At 37.1% G+C, this 9,280-nt stretch overlaps 1 protein-coding gene across 1 annotated transcript; it reads left to right on the forward strand.

The window, feature by feature from the left end:
- The first annotated feature begins 618 nt into the window (after positions 1 to 618).
- On the forward strand, positions 619 to 8,547 carry LOC141113749 (somatotropin). Its single transcript, XM_073607033.1, has 5 exons — positions 619 to 767; positions 1,484 to 1,641; positions 3,161 to 3,277; positions 5,042 to 5,203; positions 8,139 to 8,547. Exons 1-5 carry the CDS (start codon positions 758 to 760, stop codon positions 8,337 to 8,339), a joined length of 648 nt encoding a protein of 215 aa, XP_073463134.1. The 5' UTR covers positions 619 to 757; the 3' UTR covers positions 8,340 to 8,547.
- Positions 8,548 to 9,280: the final 733 nt, after the last annotated feature.

Here is a 9,280-nt window from a genome sequence, read left to right on the forward strand (position 1 = left end):
ATGTACTTGTATGAAAAAGTATCATGTTCTCTTTGTATTGCTTCCCTTGCATGAAATCCCTGGTTTTCCTGCCAGTCCCTCTGCTTTCCTATTAAAATAGACAACACCGTAGTCATTTATCTTTCTATGCTGGGAACAATTTAAGTTAACGGTGGCATACTGATGTTGCTAAATTGGGTCTCGTTATCTAGATTATCAAGATTTAAGCTGCACTCCCTTCAGGTGTTAAACATGAACCCCCTTTCTAATGTCAAATGCCTCTAGTATTTGACAGCCAAGTGATAGAGGACTCGCACTTCAATACTGTTGTTAACTTAAGTACTTTTTATGACAAGTCTGTCTCACTTTAAAAAAAACACTATAGATTCAGTTAGAATAAAGATGTTGTTTAATAAGATGCCTTTTTTTCTTTATTATTTCAGAAATTATCAATGGAGTCACCAGAGAAAAGATTTACGTATTACAAAACATTGGACTACAGGTGTATACCTGTAAAACCTGCCAGGAGGCCCAGCTGTAAACAGATATACTATGTTCTAGGAACACAAATGTCACAACTCTTCATCCATATTCAACTAGTGACACATGAGAAATACTTCATATATGTAAAGGGCCGGATCTCGATAGTAACCGGTGTATTGATCTTATACCTATTAATTAGTATATGTACACTATATAAAATGCCTCAGACCATTCTCATCCTTAAACAGATCTGTGGAACCCCAATATACATCAGGAACACTGCTAACCTCAATCAATGGCTTCAGGTACATCTTACTGAAATGCTTAAATTGCATCCAAAGACATTTTTTTATGGTTTAGGGTAGAAAGGAGAAGGGTTAGTATCTGTCAGTTTTTTGTTGCCATCTCTCTACCCGCTGAAATTTATCCTTTCTATATTTCCTAGTGACCATTGTCACCGGGCTAGCCGTGAGGGAAAATCTTACATTTTAAGTTGTTACCTGGAACAGGAATAGAGGGGGACTCTTCTAACAAAAACCCTTGTTTTATTGACCTCTGTCTAAAGGGTCATTTCACTTAATTTGGAGAGATTACCTATCACTTCTTGTTGTGTCTCAGAGATAGAAAGTGAAGAGAAATCATCTCCCGGGTGGGACAAGGATAGCCAAAAAAATAATATGACAGGCGGTTTACCCATTTCTAGCACTAACAAAACTATAAAAAGTTTTGGCTTCAGATACACTTTATTTTAAAGATTTGATTTAAAAAAAAAAGGTCTCTGTGATTAACTATTTTGTAAACAATGTTTTTTTTCTGTTCTGGCAGATTAGAAAATGTCATTTATGGATTTCAGCCAGTTAACTGTATTATCCTAATAGTGAATGTAGACATACATTTGGTCTAAAGACCCCAATTGGATGGACAAAATGTCTTTAACATCCCAGAACAGATTCAGTTTATTTAACCAGCTTCTACTAGCTTAACTTGATGTACCTCTCTCTCTATCCATTTCTCTCTTTAGGGTTAGGCTCATCTCTTGTACTCTTGGTTGTAATATGTCTTCAAAGCCCGCAAGGGTTCAATGCCTTTCCACAGATGTCTCTTTCCAACCTCTTTACAAATGCTGTCATTCGAGCTCAGCACCTTCACCAGATGGTTGCCGATACCTACAGAGACTATGTAAGTACCATGAATCCTTAAAATTAGGACATGCAAAATTGTATTGGTTATAAGTGCTTGTTGGTTGGTTTACTCACCAAATCAATTCTGAAGATATCTTGAAGTCTCTTTATCTGCAGAGTCTCAACTGTTTTATTTTTTTTTTGCTCCAGCAGGAGCAGCCTCACTTTAATTGCTTTGTACCTTGTAATTCAAATTTAAAGAAAGCTTCAACCTGTAGACAGGAAGTCCTTGAAATGCCTGGAAACTGTGGGTTGGCTGTGGAAGCACATGCAGAGGTCTTTCCCCCAGATTTAGACATGATTCCGGAGGGTGATTCAAGGCTGGCTATACATACATGTATCAAAATTCACCCAGAATCAGCCGAATTTTGATCTATGTATGGCTGTTCGTGTGCAGGAGAAAATTTTGCTTTGATCAGAGCATGCAGCTAATTGGCTGCAGTACTGATCAGTGTATTCTGACTGTGAGGGAGTCCTGCTGTCAGAATACAACACTGTGGGCAGAATTCCCCCATCCACCAGTTGGCTAAACGAAAGAAAAAGGAACCATGTATGTCCAAGCTTTACATCTACCCAAGATGAAAACATCTGTTTTAAGTTAGATGACCAATTCACAGATATTTTAACCTTTGCATGTTCTGTCCTGTTTTTGTATAGTTTTAGGTAATTTTTATAGTTGCTCTGAAAGTTATTGTCTTAGGGAAAAATGTAATCCCCAAAATACAGTACTTTACAGAACCACCAAAGCTTTCATTTTTAAAGCATAATAATACCTGAGAAGTCAAAAATGTCTTGCATTTAATGAAAAAAAAAAAAAAAAATATATATATATATATATATATATATATATATATTTTTTCAACTTTATTACCTGGTCTAATCAGTGATTCAACAGGAATCAGACTTGAAGTGTATCCATACCCAACACTCATTTTTATGTTTTGGATAGAATGAGGAGTGGTTAAAAAGCAGACAGTGGCTACAGCCTTCCTATACTTAACTTTAAAAAAAAAAACTGTTGTTAAAGGGAAATCACTCTATTTCCTGTCCCAGGTACAACTTTTTTACCAGACGGGAAATTAAGCAATCTTTCCAACTGAACCTCTGATGACAGTAAAACCTTACAGGTGTTCTAAATCTTTACCACCTTAACTGGAACTTAAAAAAAGTTTTGGTTATCAATACACTTTAACCAGCGCACATTTATCACTTCCTATACCACTATAAGACAATCACTAAAAGGATTCATCAGGTCTTACGTCTAGAAAATTATACTAAATCTTAGAGAGAGGTTATCTTGTTTCCACTGTTCTCACTATATTCCAAAATGTTGTTCAGACCTGAGGCTGTCATATCTGAGCGGAAAGCCCCATGGCATCAAGGCTCTTGTAAAAGAATAGAGAAACTTTTTTTAATATATTTTTTTAAAGAGATTTATCATTACCTGGACACACATAAAAACAAACTGCATAAATGTAATTTTGCGGCTAGATAAGCAGTCACCTGTTCTCTTCCAGGAAAGAACATATATACCTGAAGATCAGAGATTTTCAAACAAACACTCTTATTCAGTGTATTGCTACTCAGAAACCATCCCAGCACCAACAGACAAAGACAATACTCACCAGAAATCAGTAAGTATAAGCAGAATAAGAGACTGAGGTCTCCAGTTTATATACCACAAATAAAAAACACAGCCTTATAGTTAAAGTGACATTAAACGCAGGTTTAAAAAAAAAATGCATTCGCGTATGTATTGCTAACTCAAAAAAGTACCTTCTAATGCTCTCAGCCTCCTCCAATATATATATATATATATTGTGTGTGTGTGTGTGTGTGTGTGTGTAAAGTGCTGCATTAATCAATGGTGCTATAAGTACCTGAAATAAATACATTTAATGAAAAATAGAATACAGGACCATTGAGTAGTGGATGTGTATGGGTTATTTTTGAAGAATAAAGATTTTCACAGCTCTTGGAAGAGGCATGCTTTCAAGGGGTTTCATCGGAGGGGGCAATAATATATAATATGCTATAATATAAATATATACATCATCATTGGGGATGAGCATATTTTTGGCAAAATTAATTTTGCAGTAAAATTACTGAAGCAGAAAATTCCTTGTAAAAAAAAAATCCACTTTTTTCTTTATTTGTGTGTATTTAGAGTGATTTTGTTTATTTTCATTTAATGTCCTTTGAATTTGTGTTTTTTGCTTTTTTGTATATTTGATTATTGTGTACTGTCACCTCAAATGTTTTAGTTTCCCATGCTTAGCTAGCTATTTTGCTACTACATGTTTTTGGTAAAAGAACAGGTTCAGAATAGTTTTAAGAGCCATGTATGATCTTTGCGCATTTAAAAACTGTTTATTTCGCCTTCCCCTTTGACTTACACTAAAAATCTTCCATTTCTATTTCCATAAGTTTCGGGGTAATTAAATCACGAAATTTTGACTCTTTTTGTGATTTTGTGGTAGAAACAGGCGAGGGGGTGCACGTTTTTACCACCTGCCTTCCCCCAACTGCCCCCCCCCCCCCCCCTTAAGGTGCGAAGGCAGAGGACAGAATTGTACACATGCCGTGGTCGTGATGCCTTGATTTCTGGCAAGATTTAAAGGATCACCTTTGGGAACACATTATATGTTCCACCTGATTTTGGGGTGGAACATGTTCCCAATGCTGCCCCCCTCTCCCTTTGTGGCAGCAGTACAGAGAGAAGTTTCCCGTACTAGCGGTCAACGTTTGAAACCAGTGTGGCTGTCCGGGGCTCTGCCCACAGGGCCGCATCATTCAGACACAAAGCTCTGTGCGTCTGAATGAACTACAAGCCCCGACAGCCTTAGCATTTGTTGACTTGTAGTTCTCAATGAAATACCACGGCGCTGTGGTAGTTCACTGAGTCTTCCTGTCAGGCAGTATCGGCTTACCCGTATAGGAAAGCAGACACATTGACAGTGTGCAGGCGACCTGCATGGCATCAGCAATCTGCTGATCGCTGGTGCAATGCCTTGCAGGCTCCTACTACAAAAAAATAATAGATGCACATTTTTTTTACCTGCAAAAAAATGTGCATTTATTTAATTTTTTTTTAAAAGTGAACTTATTCTTTAAACTATGCTGCATTTTGAGTGAATGAGGCCGTGCTGCAACTAAATGCAAATCACGTGGTTGCGAGGCCGTGGTGCAGTCTTTTAGGATTTAAAACACACAGTGAGAAGGCAACATAATGCCTTCTAACCACCTGTCAAATGCCCTCTAAAAAACATGATCCACTGCAGATTGCACTTCAGAATTAATGCTAGCATAAACTAGCCCTTAAGGTGTTTGCAACAATTTTGGATGGCTTTTGAAAACTGTATCGTGATAATGCTGTTGGTAATATGCTCATCTCACAGGATATAGACCTCCTCCGCTTCTCCCTCACACTCCTGCAGTCATGGATGACCCCTATCCAAATCGTCAACAGAGTTTTTGGCAACAACCAGGTGTTTGGAAACATTGACAGAGTTTATGACAGACTGAGGGACCTCGATGAAGGACTACACATTCTCATAAGAGTGAGTATCTTGTATATGTAATCCAATCAATGTGCCACACTAATTCATCTAAATAAATCCACAGTGATGTGTCAATAATAAATGAACATACTTTTCTTCAGAATAACATATGTACAAAATAATATAAACATGATGCTTGTGAAAAAAATGGTGCCAATACACAAATTAAAAAGAAAAAAACGTAGCAGTTGCATTTAAAATGATATAAAACAGGTGCAGTCCATTAGTGTGCTTCTGTGCAAAAAAAATCACAGCTGATGATCACCACTACTTCTCTATGGGTTGCTTAAAATGCTCAGAATCCCCCTGAAGGAGCCACGTGACTCTGTGACGTAGGGGAGGGGTAATAGGATGGCACGGTGGCTGTTCCCGAAGGTGGACATACTGTACACCTAGCGGCGTATGCTAGATCACGGAGACTGAACGTAATTTAAGTGATAAAACTGTGGTGCGCTACAAGCACCCGATAAATGTGAGCACTCAATTGTTACATGTTTAATAAACGTCACCTGGTTTTAAATTTAAAGCACTATTGGAGATTTACTTTTTTACATATATGGATGGGGAGGAGTACGCGGAAATCCTAGGCAGTGATATTTTGAAGGAGACATAAGGAGATCAGAATACACATATCACTAAGTCTGGAAGAGACTTAAAAGTGCATTTTGACCAAACTTAATTGTGAGGTCACTGGAATTGAGGTGAGAAGCACACTAATGGACTGCACCTGTTTTATATCATTTTAAACTGCTAAGTTCTTTCTTTTTAATTTGTGTATTGGAACTATTATTTTCACAAGCATCAACTTCTTTTTATTATTTTGCACAGATTCTGAAGAAAAGTATGTTCATTTATTATTGACACATCACTGTGGATTTATTGTAAAAACATTTATGGGAATGTGAGAAGTGCTTGCAGCTGAAATCCGTATACTACTTGAAGGTTGTTCGCAAGATTTTTGTTTTATCTGAGTATCTTGTATATCTTCAACTGATATAAAAGTTCAGAAAACTTAAATTAAGAGCAGCCACATATACAACAGCTGTGAATATCATTACCAAACATATATATATGTTTTTCCACCATATCAGATCGGTGGGGTGTGAATGTACTACACGCTATTGTCTCTCTGTATAGTTATACCAAAGGACAGAACTGATATGATTAAATATTCAGGCTGGAGTCACACCATTGCAAATTGGATGTGGGATCTCCGCATCCAATTCGCAATAGCAGGAGATTTTGACTGGCTCTCTATGGAGCCGGTTCACATATCCCTGCAGCAGGTCCGCTGCATTTTGCAGAAAAACGTCTTTTGGTCCGTTTCAGGTGCAAATTCAGCCCAAAATTCAGGCTGAAATCGGACCTGAATTGGTGAACCAGGACGCATCGGACCTCTGCTGTGAGCCGATCCTCTGTTTTAATAAAGTATCATTTAACAGTTTATTAGCGTTAATGTCACTGTTAGAAAGATGAATACTTCCTGTTTATAAATAACCAGATAACCAAGACATCCAACAGCTCATTTAGGTCTCGTTAATGCCATGGTGCAGAGATGTCAGTTTTTCTGCACGCATTCTGCAGGACCACAAAAAAAAAACCAATGGTTCTCTATGTGCCCTGTTCACACCACAAAGTGCAGATTTTTTCTGTACAGCAATCTGCAATGTGTATGCAGTTTTCTGTACAGGGAAAGAAACGGACGCAACATCAACATTGGTGTGAATAGGGCAAGTAACTGACGCGCATGAAAGCCGATGTCAATGTGCATAAAAACTGACTGAAACGCATGAAAACTGATGTAAATGAATGTCTCTGCAAGAGAAATCTGCACGGTTTCCCCATCAGTTTGAATGCATGTATGGTGTGAACGAGCCCTTTAGGACTTATCTAAGATTTTAGGGACATGGCCTGACAATTAGGCCCCTTTCACACGAACGGACCGTATCAGGTCCGCCTGTCAGTTTTGTCAGCGGACCTGAACGGGGGCCCTCCATGTAAGGTGACATGTCCGCTAAAATCCGACCCGGTCCGATCCGCCAAAATCAGACGGATGGCCCTACGTTCACATCCGTCCCTGGCGGATCGGATGGGATCTGACAAAATTGGACATGCTGTCCGTTTTCGTCCGATCTCTCCATAGCAACCAGCGGTGTTGTCATTCGCCGGCTCAGCGGAGATCAACGGTGAGATCTTCTGCTGAGCCGGCGGACAGAGGCGGACTCCGTGGCAGCGGATCCGCCTCGTGTGAATGAGGCCTTATACTTTTAAATACTTGTTATCTATTTCTCATGCATGTGAAGTTTGTCTCACATAAACACTGCAATATGATCGTACAATCTAATAAACTGAGCTTGATCAACAAACTAGTGCCACATATATCCACTGAAAATAAAGTGTTTCAAAACCTCCTTGGATGCCCAAATGATTATATATATACATATACACACACACACACACACACACACACACACACACATATACACATAAATATGCAAATAAAATGTAAGAATTAAATTAATAAAGATATTAAAGATATTTGATCATGTGTGGCCCGCTTTACATTCTGCAAAAAACCTAGTTTTGCAACTTCATACAAACTGTTCTAATTATTATTACTATCCTGTATTTTATGTGAGCCCATGTTTAGATTTCTTTGAAACCTAACCCTAACAGATTGTACATTCAGACCGCATCATGTGTAGCCAGAATAAAAATCTTCGAGAAAATATAAGTTGGTAATTACATTTAATAGTAATGCAACTTTTACATTCTGATTTGCACAGTATACAATAGTTATATTTCACACTTGCTAGTTACCATCCTGGTCACAAGTGACTGTACAATGAATAGGAACATCAATAGTGCCTTAAAAGTGGTAAATTGTCAGAAAGATATAATTGGGTTTTGACCAACACATACCTTTTATCACCAGGAGCTGGATGATGGAAACGTCCGGAACTACGGTGTGCTGACTTTTACATATGATAAGTTTGATGTCAATCTGCGCAGTGAAGAAGGCCGGGCGAAGAATTACGGTCTACTCTCCTGCTTCAAGAAAGACATGCATAAAGTAGAGACCTACCTGAAGGTGATGAAGTGCCGGAGATTTGTGGAGAGCAACTGCACCTTTTAATCAAGAAAAATTGTTATATCCTCCATAGTCACCCCCACCTCCTGCAGACACCCGCTGCATTTTTATATCTTCAGGAGGTAGGGCCCACTGATATATATCCCTTTTAAACTTCCTGACCAATGCACATTTTTTGCAGATGTATTTTGCGTTGTGCTTTTGTTGTCTTTGTATGTTGTTAAAAAATAAAGTATAGGAGGCATTTACATGAGTTATGAGGTCTGGTCTAATTTTATAAATGTATTATGCAAACATAGCAGAATCATTAAATGATAAAAAAAAAGTAGAACAATGTATGTGTTGAATACAACATATAGATACACATTTAATAGATACTATATTCAAATATTATATAATAAGATTACATTAACTTAATTCATAGTCATTTTAGTTTTCTTCAACTATCAATCTAATTTGCGTCTGATTATAATCAATTTCAATTTCTTTTTCGTAACTAGGCAAGTTAAAATGTACAAAAAAAGGCACAAAAAATGTGCAAAAATACTTCTGTTTACTTGTGCGAAATGTATACCAACAAAATATATTTAAATATCGCACTTTGTTTTTTACACTAACACCACATTTTTTTTTTTTTTTAAATCAAGTAAAAAAGTTTATTGAAGGTCAACAAACAAAACAAAGAAAATAGAAACTTTGCAGAGAGTCCATACGTAATAGCATGTACCATCAGAAAGTGATTACAAAACAAAATGTGAGGGGGAAAGTGTTGGGTGTCGGCGCCAAAATACAAAAAAAATTGTTGATTATGTACCAATGCTGCACCTCAAATTAGTGGAAAACAATACAAATAAATATATGTGTATATATATATATATATATATATATATATATATATATATATATATATATATATATATATATATATATATATATATATAAAGGGCGCAAAGGAAACAATACAAACATCTAATTAATAATATACA

The sequence above is a fragment of the Aquarana catesbeiana genome, linkage group LG12 (assembly GCF_042186555.1).
Source record: "Aquarana catesbeiana isolate 2022-GZ linkage group LG12, ASM4218655v1, whole genome shotgun sequence".
Lineage (NCBI taxonomy): Eukaryota > Metazoa > Chordata > Amphibia > Anura > Ranidae > Aquarana > Aquarana catesbeiana.